Below are 24,063 nucleotides of genomic sequence, written 5' to 3'. Positions count from 1 at the left end.
AATCAACCGGTACACCTCTTGAGTTAATTATAAGGGATTGTTATTCTTTATTACATGATTTAGATGGTTGTTCAATTTCATTTGTTAAACGGTCTGCGAACCACACTGTTCATGTTTTCAAAGAGTAGTTAAGTTTGAGCCTGACCAAGGAGTTTGGGTGTATATCCCTCCTAGTTTTACTTGTAATACCCTTGAGGCTGATTATTAATGACATCCTTTATTTCAAAAAGAAAATTTATGTTTAACTTTGTTTTACATAGTGACACACTTAGGCGAAACTTTGTAAAATTTTAATGAAACCTAGTGAAGCTTGGTGAAACACGGTGAAACTCTGAATTCTTAGTAGAACTTGGTAAAATCTTGGTGAATGTGTGAAAGTAAAATCTGATAAGCTTGAAAACACTATAAAACCTTCTTGAACCACTCCTCATTAAAAGCTTGTCCTGTAAGGCTTATGCCTTGGGCCTCCAAAAATAAGAGAGGCTCAGATAATTTAACATCCTAATAAATTGTATTTCTTTATAAATTAAATATTAAAGATTATATAGTTAAATAAATAAAATGGAAACTTTTTTTTAAGAATAGATTTAACTTGACCATGCTTGGGAAATAGGGTTGGCAGTTTATCACCATACCAAATTCTTTGGTTTTTCACATATTTAAAGCTACGTACTTTAAGCATGAGTTTTTCTTGAAAGCCACTGAATGTCATAATGCAAGTTTTATTTGGAGCAGTATTATTGAGGTAAAGGACGTCATTTTTAAAGGTTGTCGTATGAGAATTAGTAATGGTAATAACTTGCGTATTAGACATGATCCTTGGCTGTTAGGAGCTCCTATTGGAGTCCCAATTTATGTGTTGCAAGATCCTATTGTTATTGCTCTTGTCAATTCTCTCTTTGTATTGGGTGAGAGATGTTGGGATATAGATATTGTTCGTGATCTTTTCAATTCGGAAGATCAAAATTATATATTTAGTATTCATATTTCTCAAAATCTCTTGTAGGTTAATTTGAATAAGTGTTTCGAACATGATGGAAACTATTCTGTCTAGAGTGCTTATAAAAGGCTTCGCAATATTCCAGTTGATACTGTGAGTAGTTTGTGGAAGAAAATTTGGCAGCTCAAAGTTCTCTCGAAGGTGAGAAATCTTATTTGGAGAGCCTGTCATAATGTTACCCTATTTGCTGATAATTTAATTAAGAGATGTGTAGATTTAAGTCTCATCTGTTCATTATATGGTTCAGTTGAGGAGAGTTTTATGCATGTTTTATGTGGATGCAACATTTCCATTCGAGTTTGGCAGATTGCAGGAATGGAAAGAATTCTAAATTGGCGAGGTCACTTATTTAAGGAGTGGGTGGGCTTTATTTTTAATACAATGTCTGTTGACTCTATTTGTGTGTGGGTCATGGTTATTTGGGGTATTTGGACATGTAGAAACGATTATATTTGGAACAATGTTAAGATGTCTCCAAGAGTGGTTTTCAAATGGCTTGATTGGGTTTGAAGGAATGACATGATGTACAAACCTTGCATCACGACAGAAATGGTTCGACACAAAATTCATTAGCACATATATGGTGCAAACCTCATCCTTATGTTCACAAGTTAAATGTTGATGCTTTCCTGATTCCGGGTTCTGGATTGTTAAGGGTTGGGGTTGTGCTTCGCAATAGTGAAGACCAGTTCTGTGGTGTATTTTCTAAGCTTCTCCCAGGCAACTATCAAGTCAGAGATGGAGAAGTAATGGGTATAAAGGAAGCGCTGAGTTGGTTAAAAAATAAAGGTTTGGGAAGATGTAAGATTGAATCAGATGCTGTTACGGTAGCCAATCATCTTAGGGAAAGAGCTTTTAGATCTGCTTATGGTTTTATATTGAAAGATTGCAAATCTCTGTTAAGTTCTTTAAATGACGTTAGTGTCAATTTCGTTAGCGTTCTGCGAATAGTGTAACCCATGAGTTTGCTCGAGCTGTCTACTTTATATCAGGATTGATGGAATGGTATTTAAGACCTCATGATTTTATTTGTTCTATATTATATTATGACTTTCATTAATAAAATTTTCTTTTTACTTAAAAATTTTTTTGTTAGATATTCAATTTTTTTAAATACTATCATACCGTTATTTTTGTTAAAAAAATTATTATAATAAAATTTCCTCAAATAAATATGATGACAAATAACTGCACATATTTATCTTTTTAAATACATTCGTCCAATCAAATAATATCATTTGTACTCTTAGACCCAGTCCGACCCAGGCTCGTTAAAGCCCGCCTATTTTTTGGACGGGTTTGAGACATATAAAACTATCACGGGCCGGCCCAGCCCGGCCCGTCTTATTAATATTAATTAAAAAAATTTACATATTTATAATTAAATATTTATTTTAATTTTTGATTTTTTATAATTAAAAATTATGTATATTTTTAGGTGGGCTTATATGGGTTGGGCTTGGGATTTCCTTTTTGAAAAAATTACACAGAAATTCATATTTTAAAAAGTATTTACAACTATGTCAACTCATAATTTTGTATTAAGTCAAATTAGTAAAATCAGTACTTTTAATATATTTTAAAGATTAGAATTTATAAATTAGAAGTCAAGAATATATTTTCTAGGGTTTGTGATTTATGAATTTGAGTCTAGAGTTTTTAAATTATAGTGTAAAATCATAATATATAGAGAATAATGACATATTAAGAATTAAGTTTGATGATATGATTTAATTGTAATTTTGTAGTTATTTACGATATTCATGTATTTGACTCTTGATTTTTAAATCCGAGCCCAATCTGGTCTGAGCCCGCCTAAATTAATATTGGGTTGTGCTGGACTTGGAACAAGCATTTTTACACAAAAGCCCGCCCGGCCCGGTCCATGGACGGTATAATCATATCACATTGATATTCATCCATCTTCTAATTATTGTTGTGATATAGCCGATGTACAGTAGTATTCTATTAAAAATATAAAGTAGTTTGGTGTAAAAGAAAGATTAATTTTCCTAATCTTGATCACAGAATACACGCCATAAGAAACAACTTTTCAATGCTTGTATTTCTTTACAAAATAGTTGAAAACATGAATTATTAGAGAAAACACATCTCAAGAATCAAGATCAGGAAATGGGTTCCATAGCAGAAGCGACAAGAGTAACATATTAGGAACCAGAATCGGAATCAAAGGATTAACAACACTGCTACCATATCTTCTTCTCTTCATCCTCTTCCTAACATACTCTCTTTTCTGGTCATCTCCCCACTCTGCTTCCTCCACTCCCTTGGCGAGAATCAACGGTGGCGGTTGTTGGTACGGACACTTGGATCTCCAAGAAGTTTGAGGGAACCCTAATCTAGATACCCTTTTTAGAAAAAGAGAGAACCCCCATTTCAGATGCCCAGAAAGGTAGGTTCTTTCTGTATCTTTGAAGCAGAGGATAGGGGGGTAGAATTCCCATTTGAAGTATGATGGAATTTGTGTGGAGATGAAGAATTGGGAGTAGAGAGGAGGTGTGGTTGTGGGGCTGGTTAGGATGTGGGTTAAGGCTATTATTCTCTGCTCCCATGTTGTTTTCTCCATCTTTGAGATAAGATATTATCAATCAAAAATAAACAATCTCAACTTGATATTGGTATGGGATAAAGTTACAAATTTTACACTGTTATTTGACTAATTGAATCTTTTTAACATCATTTCGTCTAAAATTATAAACACTTATCAAAATCCATAAAACCAACAAACTTGTTTATAAAATCCGTTGTCATCTGTTAAGAAAGAGCCCCTTGAAACTAAAATGTCACTATTACAAGTCATAACTAAACCACCAAATTTTTTAGGGTAAAATTCAAATAAAACCACTGTGGTTTCACTAATTTTCAGATAAAGGACTGTGGTTTACTTTTTGTCAAAACGGGGACTGAGGTTTTTAAATTTAGCAAAATAAGGACTTTTTTGATTGATACTATTAAAATCACCCTTGACGACTTCAAAAATTACATATTTTAAAAACTACTAATATTCTAAGCAACTTTAATTCTTTAACTTTTTTATTTCGAGATTATTTAGATGATATTTGGTAAAGAGAGAAAAAGTTAATGTTTAGAGAGAGAATGTTCCAAAAAAGATGATTTTTTAAAATCGAAAATGTAGTTCCATAAAAAATATGCATTGAACAACTTTAATTCTTGAAAATTTTCATTTTCAGGTCGTTAAAGATAGTTTTAATAACATTATTAAAAGTGTGAAACCTCAATCCTTATTTTGACAAAAAGTAAACCATAGTGAAACCACGTGGGTTTTATTTGAACTTTACCCAATTTTTTAGGATACATTGGTACTACTCATAAATGCACCGGACCAATAATTTGAGGTATATTTTAAGATTTAATAATACTCTTTCTTAAAAATTAGCTCTTTTGTTTTTTAACCCTTATTCTTTTAAATGAAAAAAAAAGTATTAAGCAACGAGTCTACCAAATTTTTATAGACGAAGGATTTCAATTGAACTTTAAAATAAAAAATCAAGTTTCAAGATTTGGAATAATTGTCAAATTTGCATCATTCTATAGATTCTTATAGCGTAGTAAACCCATCTATCTGTGACTATTATATTTATACAGAATATTGAAATTCAAATTACTAGTTTTGTCTCCATATGGGCGAATGGAGTTGTTTTGATTTGAGGCAAATTGCTCTACACTTCTCAGAAGAACAACCGGGCTTCCATCAAAGAATTTCGACCCCCCATCCAAGTACAAGCTCAAATGTGTAACATTCATGGTGCAAAATCCCAACTAAAGTGGTCATAGCTATTGAATCTGACCTTGTTAAGGTACCAGAAACCAGAGTAAAATGGAGAACAAACTACTAACAGCCCCACATGGTGATCAAGGTACATGTCTAGAACAAACCAAACCAGAAGGCGGGCATTGCCTCTCTCTTCGACATAGGCTGCCATTTTTGAAAACCATCTTCTCATTTAGAGTACATGTGATGAGAGAAACAACCAAGCACTCAATACTGGGAAGATGACTAGAGCAGAAGCCTGGATAACATCACCAAATTCAATGTAAATGTAATGATCAATTATGTTTGGATAAAGGTAAAAGCATCCTCAAACCGCTCATCAGGCTGATTTCAGGGCTCAATCCACTGAAATCAAAATGATCAGGGGCCTTAGGATGCTTTTTGCCTCAAAGAAATAACTAAACAATGGATCCATTAGCACCAAAATGCCCAGATAAACATGAAACAAAGGGGTTAGTTTTTTTAAAGAAAATTTTATCCAGCTGACATGTTAATGCCTGTGTGTGTGTTTAAGTGCGGAACTTGGGTGGAGAAATTGAAGAGCAATGAAGTGAAGTATATACCACAACAAATACTAGCTCCTCGTTGGCAAGATGTGCAGTAAATTCATGGCTTTCCATTTCTCTTCTGATGAAACCTTGCAGCTACAAACAAAATGAGAGTGGAAAACGCATTATTACAACACAATACTACTATCCAGGCAACATCATCATGGTTAGAGTGCCTAAGATAGTCTTTTTAGCTCAAACCATTGCGATATCGATCATTACGACATTGCAAACTAAGAAACAAAAAACAGTCATGTTGATGCATCATATCCACGATTCCATATAGAGCAGTATTATACAAATAGGAAGTCACTGCTCTTAGATCTAATTTCGCAATTTATTTAGCTAGTTGAGAGAAACCAGGGTACAAGCAACCACTAACTTGTGAGCTATTAAATCCAATCTCACCTGTTCACCCTCCATACTAGCATGGAATTATATTCTGATAATTGAAAAACACCAAATAGCATAATGCACTGCCTCAGAAAACCTCATTTGTCATGCAGAATCTTATACTCCCTCCATTCTCAAATAAGTGTCGTTTTAGAATTTTCACACAAATTAAGAAACACAATTAATATGCACTTAAATTAATAAATTTACATAGATTAACTAAATAAAAATTCTTTCTCCTATAATGATTGGAGAAGAAACTTTGAAAGCTTAAAAAACACATAGATCAAGACAAAATTTAAATGCTTAAACCAAAAATCTATACTAAATTTTATTGAAAAACGAAAACGACACTTAAAAAAGAACAAAAATAATTATCTAAAACGACACTTATTTGAGAATGGAGGGAGTAACTTTTACTGAAGTAAAAATTGATTAGCATAGTAGTACTTTTTACAGGTTATCTTTAGAAGAGTGCAAGATAGAGATAACTAGATAAGGACCGGAAATATTGTAAAATTTGACAAGAGTTAGTACAAACCTCGTGATGGGATTCCTTCACTCTTGAACAAAAGATTGTGAAATGATGTACAGTTTGAGACCCGAAGGATCTCAAGGCAGAGTCCTTGCCAAACAAATATAAATCGAATGGCCCAAGATACTTTGACAAATATTTGCTGGAAAGATCATCCATAAACTGCAACCAAATGAAGCGCAAAATTGCTGTCAAAACCAACATCAAAGACGTTCCTCTCTCTCCCTCTCTTTTCTTTTGGAGCATTGGGGATAGAAATTTTTTATTAGCATCTAAATAGTTTCAATTTTACCACTAAGTTAAGGTATCCATGTACAACTAAAATGTTAAGCACTTATCTAATTTAAGTGCGTTTGATAACGATTGTTTCTCCACCACTTAAATTAGTTAATTAAGTTAAAAATCACTTATTTTGATAAGTCAAAACATTTAACTTAACATTTTAAGTTAAACATTGTCAACTAATATTTTTATAAAAGTTAAATCATTCAATACTTTCCGCACTTATTCAGTATTTATTTTTTCAGCACTTAATTTTCAGTTTTATCAAACAGCACCTAAGTTAATACATTAGAAGACTTTTAGAATTCCATTGTTGCTAGTCAGTAGTCATAATGTATGGTAAAATTTGTAATAAAAAAATTATATTATATGACAAACCAAAAAAGATAGGATGCATAGAAATATCACCTTCAAGAATGAGCATCTTTCAGGGCTCACTCGTCTTCGAGCCTTTAATATGGCCATCTGAAAAAAGAGCCTTAACACATAAATGATCATTCATGACATCAACACAGAACAAAGCCAAACCTATAGTTTTATAAATCATAAGAACATAAGACAAATATTGTTCTCCAAAATTATACTTCTCTGAGTTGAAGAGCCTGCTCAAACTGTTGAATTTGGATCCACTGCTCTGTCACCACTTCTTCCATCTAAAACAACAAAAATGCAATAACAATAACTAATGGATCAGCTTATGTAAAATCCCAAAAGTTGTATTCAACAAATACTGATTCTCACAACTTGCATAATGTTAATAAGGGCATAATAAAAACTTTGCCCACTCCCCACTCTGGAAGAAAAAAAGAATATAAAAAAGGGCGGCCCGGTCGCATTACGTGTCCCCGCTGAGCGAGGGTCCGGGGAGGGATCCCACCACAAGGGTGTATTGGGGGCAAGCCTTCCCTTGCCAATTTAATTGGCAAGAGGCCGCTCCAAAAAAGAATATAATTTAATAAAAATTGATCATCATGTTTTCTTCAATATAAAATTTTTAAGAACTTTCATTCGGGATGTCAACAGGTTATACGCATTTTAGTTAATGCAGAGGCAAATGCATCTGTTATTTTACTCCATACGTCATTTTGGTTCAATTACTCATGATATTGTATTTGATAGATATTTTAATCTACAGCAAAGAGGTGAATCATAAAAAAGAAAAGTATTGACCTCCTCAACATTCAAAGTTGCTGCTTGCAATCTCTGTTCAGCTTCTTGTGCTTTAGACTGTAGAACATAAAGATCAAAATTGTTCTTCCTCAAAGTCGCCCATAGATCTTTTACCTAGGCATAATCAAGCTACTCGTTGGGTCAGTTGAACTTCCAGTGAAACAACAATTTTAACACTGAAGCAGATTGAAATAAGCACTAATAAGAGTACAAAGAAAAGTGGTAACATTAACCTCTTCTTCCAACGAGTTAACTTTTTCATCAACTGTAAAGGAAACACTCTACAATCAAGAGCACGTAAGAAAATTAGAGATGCAAAAACACAGGAAACATCCAAATCGCAAAAAGTAAGTATTAACATACAACAAACCTTCAAATTCGAAAGTTTAGATTGCAAATAGTTTATTCTCTCCTCCATCTCCCGAATTTGTTTCTCTCTTTCCTTCAGATTAATGTCTCTAGCCTCTATTTTTAGGATAATTTCTTCAAGAGAAGATTCTGCTAAAAGAAGAGTCACAGTTAGGGTTTCTTGTTTTATCTGGAGTGAATTCAGACTCAATTACAAAGAATAATACCTAATTTAGCGATCTTAAGCTTGGAGTCGTGCAACTGGTTGAGTAGGAGATGGTTTTGTTGTTGGTCCTGAGACGTGAGATCCAGTAGAGATGAGAACAAAATGGCGGGAAATAAAATTAGAGAGACAGCCGCCATTACTGTCGTCTCTGTTTCTGAGCTTTTGCAATTGCCTGTGTTCTATGAACTTTTTGAATCTGTTTATATGAATAAAGGGTCAAATTGGTCCTTTAGCATAATTTAGCAAAAATCAAATTTTGGGTTTAATTTTATTTTTAAAGTTCGTATAAGTATAATATATTTTTGATACCCAAATTTTATCATGTTTACAACTGTTTGGCGTCGGTGCAATATTTATGCGTCAGTGCAGGATATTGATGCGCCTATACTATCTCGAGGGACAGTCTTGATCACATGCACCTTAATAAGCATGTAGAATTTGCTCATTCAGCGTTAGATCTAGGATTATTAGAATCCTAAGGTGGAGATTCAAAGCATCATGAGGCTTAGATTTAATAAGCCTATATCTAACGGTGAATGAGCAAATTCACTTGCTCATCAAGGTGCATGTGAAAATTCCTGCTCGAGGGGTTTAGTAAGTTTTTTTTTTTATCTCTGTTTCGAATAATTTCTAGCATACGCGAGATGGTATCTATTCGGACAAATCGGGTTACAGTTACATATGCCTGGAAACTAGCTATTCTCATGCTATTGTTGTTACAGGTTGGGGCTCGTTGTGGAAACTGCCACTTTCTCCTAAGCTCAAAGCTTTCCTTTGGCGCCTCTGTTCAACTTCTCTGCCTACATGGGTTTGGCTAGCAGCTCGTCATGTTCCATTGCAGGAGGTCTGTCCATTTTGCGGGATGACAGACGAGATGGAGAGCACCTAGGCATGGAATGTCAGTACGCTAGGCAATGCTGGGGTTTGATGAGACTAGAGATTCCAGCGGTGAGTGACGAGTTTAGTCCGTGTTTCCTGAATGAGTGCAGCTCGGCATTAGTGGAGGTAGTGGTATAGAAAATGCTGGTTATGTGGGTTGTCCGGTCACATCGCAACAATCGCATCTCGAATCGTGTCTGCCAATCACCAACAGCAGCAATTTAGAATGGGAAGGCTTTCCTAATAGAATGGAAGGTGAGTTGTGTGCGCTGCAATAGAAATAATAGATTACACAAGGATCAATTGACGCGGCAGTGGTCTCGTGTTCGTTGGACGAAGCCAGCAACGGGATTTCTGAAATGCAACCTTGATGTTGCGATTTTTACAAAGGAAAGGTAATGCGGGGTTGGAGTAGTGACGAGGGACAATGATGGTGTATTCTGAGCTCTGGGTAGTAGTTGTTTCACAGGGATCCTGAAGGCTCGCATTGTGGAAGCAATGGCGTTGAGATTTAATATTCAGTGGGTGTTAGCGTATGGTTTGCATAATGTCCTGTTCGAGACCGATGCCAAGTGTGTGTTGGATAGTCTACACACCAAACTCCCTGATTTTGCTGAATTTGGTTTTATTATTCAGGAATACAGAGCTCCTCAGCAACCGATCAGACCTTAATGTCTTTTGTTTTATGATTAACTAATGGGGTAGCTCATGTTGTAGCGAGACAATCCCTTTACCATGCTCATCGTTTTATTGAACAACGGGTGTTATATACAGACTCTTCAGTTAGTTTTCTTTTAAAAAGAAAATATATGAACTTCTAAAAAATAACAATACATGAAACATAATCCGTTGATATAATTATGATTTTTAACACCTATCCTAACATCTTTATTAAAAACTCTTAAACATTTTTAGAAAAGTATACTTTAACGTTTTTAAGTTACAATTTTATTGTACCTATGTTATCCTAAGTTAATCTTACCATTTTTAAATAAATATGAACAAAAATTACTAGCAAAATTTTATTCTACTCGTTACATGTTTATGAAAATTTCTCGTTTTATGTAACGATGACAAACAGTTTCTGTTAAATTTTCCCTGAAAAATATTATAACAATATCTGAAATTGCAGAGTTTAATTTGTGATATCTTTAAACCTCAGATAAAGAAATAATACAGGCAACAAAAGAAGGGGAAAAAATTAAAAATAATAATTCGCATCTGCAGCCACCAAAAACCATTATTTAACTGCTACCAAAATTGTCTTAACAGATTATTGGAATGAATAACTTATTACATTATTTATCATGGCTATACTATACCGTATGTTGCTTAAAACTGCATCATAATGAAAGCAGTTAGCTCATGGTATAAATACTGTTTCTCCTCAAGTTGCACAAGAGGTTTCATATCCTCCTCCGAATCTGATGCGATTGTATCCGGAAATCACAAGTAAAAGAGAAATTTACCTACTGGGTGTGTAGTAGTTCAGCCTTGGGCATGAACTGATGCTATAACTAGTGTTACGGATGCGAAGATCGAACGTGGTGCTTTCCATTAATAAGTTGCGATCAGATAGGACACCTACAAGGTTCAATTCCCCATGTGTGCTCTGCATAATCTTCAATTGTTCTATCACTGCTAAATCTTCCAGATCCAGCTGTGCTGAGAATGCTCATCCGAGTCCACTTCTCTTGATCAGCAAATGCTTTATCTGCAGCTGCCTGCATTCATTTATCTGATGTCAGGATTTTTGTTTTGTTTTTTTAATTTACCATATAGATATAAGTATATGAATGGAAGAAATATGACCTGTGCCTCTAGATAGCTCTCAAAATCAGAACCCAGGAGGTAATAGTCCTTCCCAACTTCAACGCTGTCGCATAGTGATTCAAAATATTGCTCGAAGCCAAAATGGCCATTTCGGACCATCCTAAATGTAAAAGTGGGTCAAAATCCAGATCAGCAGCATAACATAACAGGTGAATCTTGAATGTGCAATGTGCAATATTAATTGTGTTTAACATTATGCAATTTGATGACTAAAAGAACCAAGCTCAGAATGCTTAGGCCAGTATGAGAGGAAGGTAAATTCAAACGAAAATAACATAGAGCTAACGATAGCACAGTCGCATTTCAAACACGCTAGGTAGTTTTCCTAACATTTTTTTCTTTCTCTTTTTATTATTTTGATCCTGCAACTTGGTTAATTTAGTCTTAGAGCCTAACATAATACACCTATTTTCATGCGTGGAACATAAATGAAAACCAAGCAGAATAAAGCTTTTATCCACTCCTTGTAGAAGCACAAAACGCCATCAGGATATCTTAAGCGATATCGAAGGCAATAAAGTCTATCAATAACCTGGGTGTTAAGCTTTTGATCCTTAAAAAGCCAAAAAGCCATTTTTAGCTTCACTCTTCAGAAGCCAAGTAGATATCTGGTTAATGTGGAAGGAAATCTCTTTCTTGTGTTTTAAGGAAGGACGGGACGGTGTTACCAACTTAATCATATACCTTACAACACGAGCAAACTGGCGAGGCACTTTAACTGCAGGTCCCTTCTCACGTAAAACTGGAACTTCATGAGATTTCGCACCGAACAAAAACTGGAAGGAAAATTTATTCCATCAGAGAGCTATTTATCCAAAAGTATATATGCACAGAAATTTCGTAATTAGTACTAATAGGAAAAAACAAAACAAGGAGAACTTTCAATGAGTTGGTTAATGTCATGGAATCAATTGAACTAAAAGCTTAAGCTTATAGTTAAATGCCCAATTTATATTAATATCTAACACATCCCACACGCGAATGCCAACTGGGCTTGGAGAGTGAACAACGCATGCCACCTTACCATGTGTTGAAATTAAATCATCAAATGGGGTTGTCAGGAATTGAGCCTTGATCGCTTGGTCAAAGAGACTCTGATGCCATGTCATGGAACTAATTGAACTAAAAGCTTAAGCTCATAGTTAAAGGCTAAATTTATATTAATATCTGACTGTTAAAAATACTCAGAAAACTAAATACATAAACCAAATCCCATCCATCAAAGGTTGGTTTGCTGGATATTTTGCTCTCAGAAACCACATATTTGATCCTACATCTATTTTATCACCAACAATGTGAGAACAGAACCGCTAAATGGTATTCTTATAGTCATAAACCCAGTTTGTTATGGTGCTTACCATGTTATCTGCCCCTATTTCTTCCATAATTTCAATGGTAGAACCATCTTCAGTAGCTAAAAGTAAACAGCCATTCATAAGAAATTTCATGCAGCTAGTCCCTGATGCCTCATGTCCAGCAGTGCTACACCAAAAACAAACAAAAAGAGTTAGGAATATTAAAACAGAAAAGCCTGATTTGTTTGTTAGGAGAAATTGTACTCAAGAGTTGTTCCAAACCATATCCCCAACAAGAATTACTCCTAATTTAAGTATATACCTAAAGTTTGAAGTGATGTAGAAAATTTAAATATTTATCTTCTGGAAACATAGATTGAGCACTAATGCCTTAATACTACTGATGAAAAAGGGGATCAAATTAATTGAATCAATACAGAACCTTCCAACTGTTGTATTATAGATGTTATGCCTTCTACTATGTTAGGATTGTCAGAGATTAGAAAAAGCTATTATTGGGCCTTAACTATTAGCTTAAGCTTTTAGTTCGATTGGTTCCATGACATGGTATCAAAGTTTTTTAGACCAAACGATGGTTCGAATCCTGGCAACCTCATTAATTGGTGTAATTAAACACATGGTGAGATGGGCGTATTGCACACCCTGCAAGTCCAGGGGACATTCGCGTGCGGGTATGTCAGAGATTAATATAAAAAGCTATTTATTAGGCCTTAACTATTAGCTTAAACTTTTAGTTCAATTGATTCCATGACAAGGATAAGTATTTAACTAGTGGATATCAAAACTGAATTAAGAAGAAACTGGAAATTTCAATGGGTGAAATGAAATCTGAACAGATACGTACTATGGTTGCAAAATCTAACTGAGGTAGGCTTGGGAAAATTTCTAATCAGCAACTAACTTGACAAGTTCAAAAGAGAACAGCTGCAGTTAAGACTAAGGTAGATGTCCAGTACATATATATGATGTTTACAAACCTTATATGCTGTGAGAGGTCAGCCCCTGGTATTACCAGCTCAGCAACAGAGACATTATAATCAGGGATAAAAACCTGTAACGTGCAAAAACATAATCAGAAACGTTGAAAAAAATAATAAAAAGAAAAGTAAAGTTAAATCTTCAGTTAGCTTCCAAGGAAGCAGGAATGGGAACATGAAGTAAAACTATCCCACAAAAGATGCTAAAAAGCTAAAATACGATGGCTGTTCAATAACGAAGGTCTTAAAGGAAGGATGACAAAAATGTAAGATGCAGACCACATTGTCCTCTTACCAGCTTCAGGAGATCTCCAACATCTGGATCATTGTTTATTTTTTCTGCTACAGCATGACAAAGTTTGATAACCTTCTTTGCAATTTCGTAACCAGGTGCAGCTTTCCCTCCAATTATACAGACACGGGGAACCACCTTTCTCCTGTCATTCTCCTCCATATTCTGTGACAAATTAATAGTATTTATACATGCTAGTAACTCATATTAGCATATAAAAAAGCTCTTTCATGGAAACTATATTCAGTAACTCCACATTATGGATGTAAAGTAGGAATTTTGATTATAGTGGAACTAATAACTAACACACAGCCAATAAAGAACAAATCCAGAAGACAGTCAGTTAACGGATGCTGAAATCACTCACAAGTAGGAGTAGTATGCACCCATACCTGAAAGTGGTAACTACAGGAAAACATGCACATAAGAAATGGAAGATGCATGTATGTTCGTCAAGTGAACAAAGCGTTTGGCAAGATGGTCTCATTTTTTCATTTAGTCTATATTCATATGTTCACAGAATATAACAAAATCATTCACATAAGAGCATCAGATTCACCTTGATGCAGTCATATCTATGGATGATTCCAAGTATATTGAGAAATTGTCTTTTGTACTCGTGTATTCTCTTTATCTGCACATCAAACATTGCATCCACACTGACCTGCAATGATATACCATAGTGTTAATGTACATTGAGTGCAAGCTTATCTAAGATCTAAACCTTTTGAATATAACAACGGAAAAAGAGTTTTCATTCAAACCTTGACCCCACTCATTGCTTCAATATATTCTGCAAGTCTCATTTTGTTAACCTTCCTAACCTGCAACAGCAAAATCATCACAACTTATCACCCATAGGCAACCATACTGTAATCTCAGAGCATCTGCAAGCATATTGAAGCTAGAAGTTACCATCTTCCATTCCAGATGCATCTCAGCATTTTCTGCATACTCTTGCAGGCCTGCTATTAAGTCCATGTCTCGGATCCAAGCTTCTGTTCCAAGCCACTTTGAGATAAGTGCACATAAACTTGGATTGCTAACAACAATCCACCGACGCTGAGACATCACATGGTGAAACATCAAAACCAATCCACATGCAAATGCTTACCAGCAATAAACATCTAAATTTTTAGATTTATTCCCATATGTGATTGCATCTAAAGAGCAGGAATGGAAAACATTAATCGCCATGTTCTTGCATATTTTAGCTTTCATTTCAACATCAATAAAGAATAAAATACAGATTAGTAAAAACTAAACTAGGTTTAACAACCACTGCATATATTTACAAGAAATGAAGAAATGTATATTGAAATTCTTGCACATGGTACTTGCTCTGGAACCATTAGTGACAAAAATATGACAAAATATAAGCATATTTCTAAAGCTTTGCAGGGTACATTGGGAATTCATCTAAATTATCGCATCTGTTGTACAATTATACATCTTCCAGTATATTAGTAGGATGGATGTTTGAAAAGAAATCATGAGGAATAGTTTTGCAATAAGAACATAGAAATCCAGACCTACACTTCGCACACTGCCATCCAATACATGGGATTCTCAAGGATCGGCATGAGGAATTCTCAATTACAAACAATTTATATTCCTCGTTGCTAGGAATTTTGGTGCTTCAGTCAAAGCACCAGAGAGTACAGGAGTACCATCAATATAAACTGAATATATAATACAATAGCTTGATGTGGAAGAAAAGAAAAAGGTATATATATCAAATTTGTTTTGAGAAAAGAAAAACTCATATTGGAGAACGTCATCAATATCAACCTGGGCTACTCCATTTGTCTTGTAATGAAACTTTTCAGGCCACAGTTCATAGAAGTCCTGCAAAGATAATCTAAAGAGCATCAGATATATCAGCCAAGGACACTCTGAATAATACATTTCAAAATGAGAATATAATAGTGTAGTTTCCATTTTTTTACAAGAAAACTGAAAGAAGCAAATAAAATGAAAACGATATGTCACCTTGAATACTCTTGTTTTTAATAACTCCGAATGCACTTTAGAAACACCATTCACAGTGTGGGAGCAAACAATTGATAGATTCGCCATTCGAATACTCTGTCCAACAAAGGAAAGAACATCACAACTTTTGGCACCAGGAAAGCACAAAATTTTGAATGGATTTTGTAAGTACCTTCACTGCACCGTCCTCAATAATTGACATCCTGGAAAGTCTGTCATAATCTAAGCCAATTTTCTTCTTCAACTCTTCAATGAATTCGAAGTTTATATCAAATATAATCTGAATAAAAGAACAATTGGATTAGACAAGAGAGTGTAACAGTAGAACAGATAGATAATAATTCCCTTTCTCAACTCTTCCAGTTTCAAAATTGTGTATATGATCCAACTGGATCATAAGGACCTAAGATTACAACTAGCTCATTAAGCATATCTAGATCTAACACCCGATGATAATATAGTTTCACGTTTTGGAATCACTCAGAATATTTGGGAAGTCAAAACAATATCATAAGAAATTTGTATAAAGCTTATGTTGGGGATTAGGAGATTCGATAAAACTCACTTGTAAATGGCGTGGTAGAAGACTTCCCAATAAATCAACTGGGATTTTCTCCAATCCTTGAGGCAATACTGTGTGAGTTGTGAAAGAGAAGATCTTGCCCATAATATCCCGTGCTCTATTCCAACTCAAGTTCTCTTCATCAATGAGCACTCTCATGACTTCAGCTATTGCAAGAGATGGGTGAGTGTCATTTAGCTGCAAGGCAACCTACATAATGTAGAATAATATAGTGTAAACTTCAGAGGAGCTTCTGCACATATATGCATCTTCGGTTTCACATGACTATAAGCACGTTCAGTTTCATCATGGTTTTTGACACGACAATCTTTTTATAGCAACATATACAGCTCTAGACATAATTACAACTTTTTTTTCAAAAATAAAAGTTACCCAGCAAAACAGGCAAGCAGGTCTTATTACAGAAGCCTATTTTTTGGTACTTCCTCCATCTCAAAGACCTGTCTCAAAGAGATAATCACTTTGAGACTTTACATAGCTTAAAAAATATATTGTAAATGGTTGAAAGACAATATTTTATCATCTTCCTGATTTACCCTTGTTTAAGTTACTAATGTGATTGGATGAATATCACATCATTACAATTTTCAATAACAGTTATGTTGGGATGGGTAGAATATTTATGATATCAAGTTAATTTCATGAACTTTGTCGATTTCCATACATAATAAATAAGGAGTATATCAGGAAAATTAGAAAACAACTAATTTTTATAAAAGGAAAGATGTGTAATTGTGAACGGATCAAAATGGCAAAGTAATCTATCAATTTGGGATGGAGAGAGTAGTAGAATGTGCGAAACAAGTCAAGCAGAAATGTGACGGTAAATGTCTAAAGATTTAAGTCACAATTTATTTCACTGATATTTTAGCTTACTGATAAAAACAAGTACAAAAAAGAAACATACAAATCACAGAAAGGAGACCAACTAAGGATGAACTTATATTATTGAATGAAGATATGAACCAAACAGAAATGGTAGGCATCCCAGATCCACGCAGAACTTAAGTTCTTCCTTGCTCAAAGAATAGACCCAACTCTCAAAAGAGCCAAACTGCAATTCTATTCCCCCGTTCCTCACTCTGTCCACCTACTATAAAAGCCCTATAACATACCTGAATTACCCCTAAAATTCGCTCACTACCCCTATAGAACTTAGAAATAACTATCACACCCTTTAACTCATTATCACATTCTCTATCACTTATATATGTGGTTGCCACACAATAGTATATTGAAATAAGAAACCTTGTCGGGGAAGTCATCAAAGTTACTATGAGCGTCTTTGAACCTTCGAACAACGTCTTGTAATGATGCGGAGACAAAGAAATAATGCTGCTTCAATCGCAGTTCCTTCCCCTGAAAGAGTAGGTCAATCAGTGAAAAGGTACTTACAGATAGGGATATAAAATATCAATAATCGGACAGGTTAGAGAACATGGCACCACAAACCACCCACAGTATTAAAAAAAAAAAGCAAGCTGTAGTTGTCTACTTCCCTGTAAGTCGAACTACTTGACATTACATATTAGACATCACTAGAGCCTAACTCAAAATGATTAATCATAAATTTAAATTCAATCTACCCTAACAATTAACATACTCTTTCAGCGGTCTAGTCAGATTCAAAGGCATGGACAAGGTATAGAAAGAAGTCCTGGGAAAAGTGAAAATTAGCAAGAAAGTATGAGAAGGTACAATCTTTAATGAAAGAAGTATGAGCTATCTCTCAGTCCTCTCTGAACAATCAAACCCACGAGAAAGCAAGTTGCCTTCAAATACAAGCACAGCAAATGGAGCACAATGATACAATCCGACTTGGCAGAGTCAGACTGCTAGATATAAGCATAACTAACCAATAGAAGAGGAGAAGTCATGCCTGAAATGTACGATCATCAGGGTATAAAACACTACTTATGCTTTCTGCCTTCTGCCGATTGACAACAGCATTTATGTAGTCTCCAGTATTATAGGACTCCTGAAAACAAGGGTCTCAAGCAAAGATTTAGCACAGATCCAAATTTCACAATAAGCAAATAATATTATTCAAAGGGAAAGATGCAAAATAGAGCATGGGGTAGATTAAGAGTGATAAATAAGTCCCCAGCTCTACTCCAGATCTTCAAACACCTGATAAAGCTACATACAGCTGTTTCAAGGATATAAATTTTCTGTCTCATAGTTGTCCGATTTTATTGATCCAAAACAAGCCTTTAAAAACTTCTGGATGAAAGAGGAGTACACTCAATTATGTTTCATATGTTTTTGCTACAACTACATGCTTATTCAACAATATATGCCTGTTTCATCTATGGGCATTAGTATGAAAAGAATTGTAAACAAAAATAAAAAATAAAACAAAAGGATTAAATTTAGAGACCTAATTCCCTCATCAAATCTTAGCTTCTGGCCTCTATATTCTTCTCATGAATATAAGACCATGTACAACTAATTGAAGTTAAATGCATAAGATTGTCATACAATTGGTTAAGAGAAAACAAGGATTTAGTTTTATACTAGAATAGTTTCTCAACAGAGTGGCAGTTGTATCATAACCAGTCAGTAACATGAAATGGAACGTGTATGTTTGGGATCAATAATATACAACTGTATTATTTTTCAATATATATATATACAACTGTAGTAAAACTTACCATATTAATTTGATCACTTGGTTTAGCAGCCCAAAGGCGCAGAGTTACAGTATTTCTTGTTCCATATCCAGGTATAGGATTGTCATAGGCTACAGCTTCAACCTACCAGCATGGAGACAAATTGAAAAGCTGTATCAAGCGCCAGTCTACTTGGAAAACTAGAGGACATCTTGAGAATTATACTTCATAACATTAAATGATATAAAATTATGTAAACACTCAAATAGCTACGAAAGGATTTAAGTGTTTACCATTTCTTTGGGGACCCAAACTTTACGTTTTCCACCATCAAAATCTTCTTCTTCAACAGTGCCATAAAACTAATGAATAGCAAAAAAAAAGAGAGAGAGAAGGATGTATAAGGAAAGATAAGGGATGAATTGGATTATCATGATAAGTTGATGAAAACTTGACCAAGACAAGAAGTGGAAACTACTTTCAACCTTCACAGGATATGTAACATGAATCCGCTCTATCTCCCAAGGATTTCCAAAATTTAACCAATAGTCAGGTTGCTCGTGTTGATAGCCATCAAATATTACCTGACGGAACAGCCCATACTGGTACCGTAGCCCATAACTCCAAAAAACAAATCAAGAGAGAAATATGAAGTGTTAAAAATTGAGAACTTTAATTAATCAATGAACTTGTTAGAAGATAAAAGCCCAATCAAGAACTACCGCGTCAAAGCCCTTTCAGACTTGGACCAAATCACTACACCATTTCATCATTTAATGAAGAAAATAGGAATTCCATCAAACTCAGAAAATTTTATGTAATTTCAGTGTGATAAATGACCACTGGTAGGAAGAAGCCAAGCTGTTTCTTCTTCTAAATGAATGATCAGACTCCTTTCCTTGGTTTTAATTTAAGGTGGTCGCAACTATCAGGCTTTGAAGATATTAGATAAAGATTAAAATAACCGTTTAAATATTTAAAATACTGCTCAAGCTTTTAAGTTCACCAAAGATATAAAGAAGACCAATCTGAAATCTCCATTCAAGTACAACGCAACAAAGAGATAAATATGACTTCCGACACGTAAGAAAATTAATGTACAAACACAGAGAAGAATTATACCCCCATACAGGATAGTCCAATGTTGCTAAGGAATCCATTTGACAAGCTGAAAGACGTGCAAGGCCACCATTACCAAGGGCAGCATCCCCTTCCTTTGAACATCACAACAAAAAAACTATTGATAAGATAGAAAACTTAGTGAATATAAAAAAGTTAAGCATTAGAAACAAAATCTATAATTAGTTAAGCATGTGAACATGTAAATAACCATTATTACCAAATGGATTGAAAATATAGCCCAAAGAATGGATAACCTTCCAGAAGTCCAAGATACCTGTTAGTTTATGAGAGGGCGAACGGATTCCATACTAGATAGCCCCATGAAGAGCCCATAAAGTTTTTTAAATTTTTTTTCTAAAGGAACTCAACTTATATCATACTGGTAAACTCAAACAAGACGGACCTATTTTCCTGTGCATGAGACACACACATGGGTTAATTTGCCTACTAATCTGACGAGTTATGGTGATAAATGGGATTTTTTTGCAACTTTATGGGTAAAATTGGACCCATGTTCCCACTTCGTTGGGGAAATTGATATTTAATTTGCGGGTGAACAGACAAGATCTAAAGGCAATAATGTTTTCTTCATAAAAATATTTATATGTTTGCAAAATACTTGACTTTCTATAAGAATCAAATAGGAGAGTTCAGATTGCTACTGAGACTATAGTTCACATTGTTGACAACAATAAGAATCTTCACTCTCTCCATCCAGGCTGAAAGCCATTCAAGGAAGCATTCTCACTTGGGTTTTTCTCTTTTCAACAAGAAATATAATATAAACGAACTGTTCTAAGATCTATTTTTCCTAATATAATCTAATAGAATTTAGATTTCTCGGTTTTATAATATAATTTTATGAAAATAAGACCAAAAAATATATATTTTGTTGTATTTCTTATACTCTTACCATTGGAATGATTTTAGAATTTATTAGTTCAAGATTCTCACCGAACTCAAGGATAAAGAAAACAGCTAATTCACAACAAATGATCCTTTTCACAAGTGCAGCAACAAATGTCCACACTGTTCTCTCCTTAAGCTATTCATTATCAGTTGATGCCTAAGTACACTTTTTGCTTGACCATCTTTATATATGTACAACCCAAGTTTAAATGCAAATTGGCCTCAAGTTCCCTCAATCTGCTTCTTTCTCAAGACAACCAATTTTCATTTTACTTAAATAACGTGAATTAAAACACAACCTACCAGCATATTTGAACATGCAAAATGTACTATCACATTCAAACACGCAGTTGACCAATAAATACTTGTGTGTGTGTGTGCCTATGTATATATATACACACAGTGCGTGTCTGTGAAAGCCAACCTGCTCTGCCAAAACTTCATACTCAAACCCAAGCTGAGACAGTGCATCCACATACTGGTCCCGAATGCCAAGGTTGATAACACTATTTGACAGTGAGCGACCTGATATTCCAATAACAGAAACCAAGAAAATGGTTACAAGCAGTTGAATTCGAAGCAGTGGCCAAGGCCAAACTATGCAAATAGAAAATCAATTCAGCCTGTCTCTCTTTCACTGGAGCAAAACAGCTCAAGATTCATACTAAAGTACTAACATGAAAATAATCCAAAAATTCATGAACTTCATCAATTGTATACATGAGGAGATTAGACAAAGCATGCATGCATCATAAAAGTTAAAAATAAATTTAAAAAAATATGAAAGTCGGAATCAAATCAAACTTGTTACCCATAAGATACTCTAGTGACAAGAAGTATATGCGCTTTGGATCTTTCCTCTTGAAATATATTTGGGTTTCATGCCATCGTTCAATCAACCGATCTCTCACACTATGTGCTAAAGCCTGCACAAAATTCAAATTAAATTTGTAATGACAATTCTGAAAAGTAGCTTGATCTTTAATTCTTAATATAGGGATTATCATTCTAGCACTTGATGCTGGATAGTGATTAGTAGCATACGGAGGCAACATCTAGACTAGATGCTATGGATAATACTAAATTCACAAAATTGAATTCCTAAAAGAAATATATAGAAGTGCGAATTCAATCCAGGTTCACTTTATTTCTTCATCGAAAATGGATAAAAATCGAGAAACTGGAGAAAAATATATTGGAACTGTCGTAAATTTGTAATTTGCTATGCAAAATTTTTTAACAACATTCTATTATCATGAGTAACTATAGATTAACAGTTTCCCGCCAAATTCAAATCATAATTTTACAAAAAGAAAAAAGGACCGGAATTTTATTTTGAAAACGAAAAGGTATGCTAGTACCTGATATGCTTCAAAATCGTCGAAATTAAAGCGTGATCTGGCCACAGTAAACTCAACGTGATCCAGAATATCCTTTTGCAGACTTATTGGATCGTTCTTCAAAAACCCATCCATTAACCCGAACATCCTCTCCGCTTTTGCTCTCCCCTCACCCAGCCCCAATCCACGGCTCCTCACTTCCACTCCTCTCGTCATTGGCCCAATTTTCACCACACCGGAACCATCTTTTTCGTCAATCGCATCGAATAAGGCCTTTTTAATCTTCTCCAAGCTCCCAGAGTCCTCAATTCTATTACCATTGGAATCAGTCACAAAAAACGTTTTCGTCAAGAAGTCGCCCTCCAACTTTATAGTGGCCTTCTCAACACGGAGGCCGAGAACATTAAAAACGCGAGTGATAACCTGTAGGAGGCCGATTCGATTACGAGTGTGGATCACGAAGGCAGTTGAGTCGGAGTTTTGATCGGACTGATCATCAGGGTTGACGGTGACAGATGAGGCGACATTGATGCTTGTAGAAGTGGTGGGAAGCGGTTCCCCGGTGGAAGCGAGCCTGCAGCAGCGAGAGCCGACATGAGAAGTGGTGCGGAGAATCGAAATTGAGGATAGTTTGGTGAAGGGAGTGGAGAAGGGAAGAAAAGGGGTCCTGATGGATTGAAATGGGAGGTCAGATTGGAAGATAGGCAATGAGATTGGAGACATTGCCAGAAATTGCATAACAAAATGCAGATTAGTGTGTGAATCGTATTAAGTTCTCTGCGTCATCAATGGCATTTTGTGCTGGACAAGGAAAGAAAAGAGTGAGCTCGATGATGATGACGACGACGATGATGAAAAGGACGAGGAGTCTCGAGATTCAGGAGAAAACTAGTGAAAAGTGGATGTTGACCCGTTAAAGTTAGATTTTCTGGAAATGTTTATTGGTTTTTTTGGTTTTGATAAAAGTGAGGATCCGAAGCATGCGGTTCTATTTAATTGTCTTGCAAGCTCGGTTAATTTTGTGCCAAGTTGGCGGAATAAAAGATCTAAAATGGTGTAGATTGGGAAATATGTTTTAAGTAGGCTGGTTGAGAAACACTTCGCGTTCACATGTACCCTGATGACCATGTAAATTTGGTCATTCATCATTAGATTTAGATGGATTAAAATTCTAAGGTGAAGATTCAAAACATCTGAATACTTATATTTAATCCGCCTATATCTAACGATGAATGATCAAATTTACGTGATCATCAGGGTACATGTGAACGCAATTGGGAGACAATATTAGCTATTCCCGGTCCGTGTTAGAATCCCAATACGGGAATGAAAATAATCTCTATTTCCGAGAATGGATTAGAGACAGTATTAGCTATTCCCGCTCTATGAGATCTCAACCCATTACCATTAGGATTATTCATAGGAATACCTACATATATAACAACTAAAATGTAATATTGATATATATTTTATATTATATATATTAAATTTATAATTTGCAAAAAAAAAAAAAACTAATTTTAAAATACAATTATATCCTATAGAATCAACTTTGAATAGAATTATAGTTTTCCTCTTTTTCAATTAAATTCTAAATAATTAAAATTTTATAATTCTTAATCTCCTATTATAATAAAATTTTAATTCTGATTAGGATTATGAAAATTCTAACTTCCTATTTATTCAAACTTATAAATTGAAAAATCTTATTCCATAATTTTCACTTGATTCGTTAGATTGGTCTGTTTATCTCTATTTTTTTGTATAATAAGGCAAGTTGATTTACTTCTCATCTATGTTTTTTTATTTTTTGTTTGTATTTAATCATCATTAGAAGTTACACAATTTGATATTTATTTATTTTTAAATAAATCATATTTAGTAAATCGTAT

General features: G+C 34.6%; 3 protein-coding genes across 4 annotated transcripts; all 3 read right to left on the bottom strand.

Annotated features, from left to right (window-relative positions):
* Positions 1-2,982: 2,982 nt before the first annotated feature.
* LOC136233158 (uncharacterized) lies at positions 2,983-3,722 on the bottom strand. The gene has a single exon (XM_066022759.1). It carries the CDS (start codon positions 3,585-3,587, stop codon positions 3,114-3,116), a length of 474 nt encoding a protein of 157 aa, XP_065878831.1. The 5' UTR covers positions 3,588-3,722; the 3' UTR covers positions 2,983-3,113.
* Positions 3,723-4,548: 826 nt separating this feature from the next.
* Positions 4,549-8,502, bottom strand: LOC136231891 (uncharacterized). 2 transcript variants are annotated; one of them, XM_066020889.1, is made up of 9 exons: positions 8,318-8,502; positions 8,113-8,243; positions 7,976-8,023; positions 7,743-7,856; positions 7,157-7,225; positions 6,981-7,037; positions 6,297-6,452; positions 5,378-5,458; positions 4,549-5,052 (listed from the first exon to the last, which is right to left on the bottom strand). In XM_066020889.1, exons 1-9 carry the CDS (start codon positions 8,451-8,453, stop codon positions 4,987-4,989), a joined length of 858 nt encoding a protein of 285 aa, XP_065876961.1. In that variant the 5' UTR covers positions 8,454-8,502; the 3' UTR covers positions 4,549-4,986. The 2 variants fall into 2 exon arrangements, with proteins under 2 accessions (XP_065876961.1, XP_065876962.1); XM_066020890.1 differs by having other exon boundaries at positions 8,113-8,240.
* A 1,892-nt stretch (positions 8,503-10,394) lies between these two features.
* LOC136233296 (uncharacterized) lies at positions 10,395-23,109 on the bottom strand. Its single transcript, XM_066022918.1, has 22 exons — positions 22,193-23,109; positions 21,643-21,757; positions 21,256-21,356; positions 19,923-20,014; positions 19,286-19,421; positions 19,094-19,162; positions 18,843-18,944; positions 18,068-18,166; positions 17,437-17,547; positions 16,171-16,377; positions 15,778-15,885; positions 15,606-15,701; positions 15,405-15,461; positions 14,529-14,675; positions 14,378-14,437; positions 14,173-14,277; positions 13,617-13,778; positions 13,322-13,395; positions 12,387-12,510; positions 11,713-11,804; positions 11,008-11,128; positions 10,395-10,919 (listed from the first exon to the last, which is right to left on the bottom strand). The coding sequence occupies exons 1-22, from the start codon at positions 22,907-22,909 to the stop codon at positions 10,767-10,769; spliced, it is 3,048 nt and encodes a 1,015-aa protein (XP_065878990.1). The 5' UTR covers positions 22,910-23,109; the 3' UTR covers positions 10,395-10,766.
* Between the last annotated feature and the right edge of the window lie 954 nt (positions 23,110-24,063).

This window comes from Euphorbia lathyris, chromosome 6 (genome assembly GCF_963576675.1).
Source record: "Euphorbia lathyris chromosome 6, ddEupLath1.1, whole genome shotgun sequence".
NCBI lineage: Eukaryota > Viridiplantae > Streptophyta > Magnoliopsida > Malpighiales > Euphorbiaceae > Euphorbia > Euphorbia lathyris.
The sequence above is the reverse complement of the archived record's forward strand: the minus strand, read 5'-3'. Positions and strand labels throughout refer to the sequence as shown.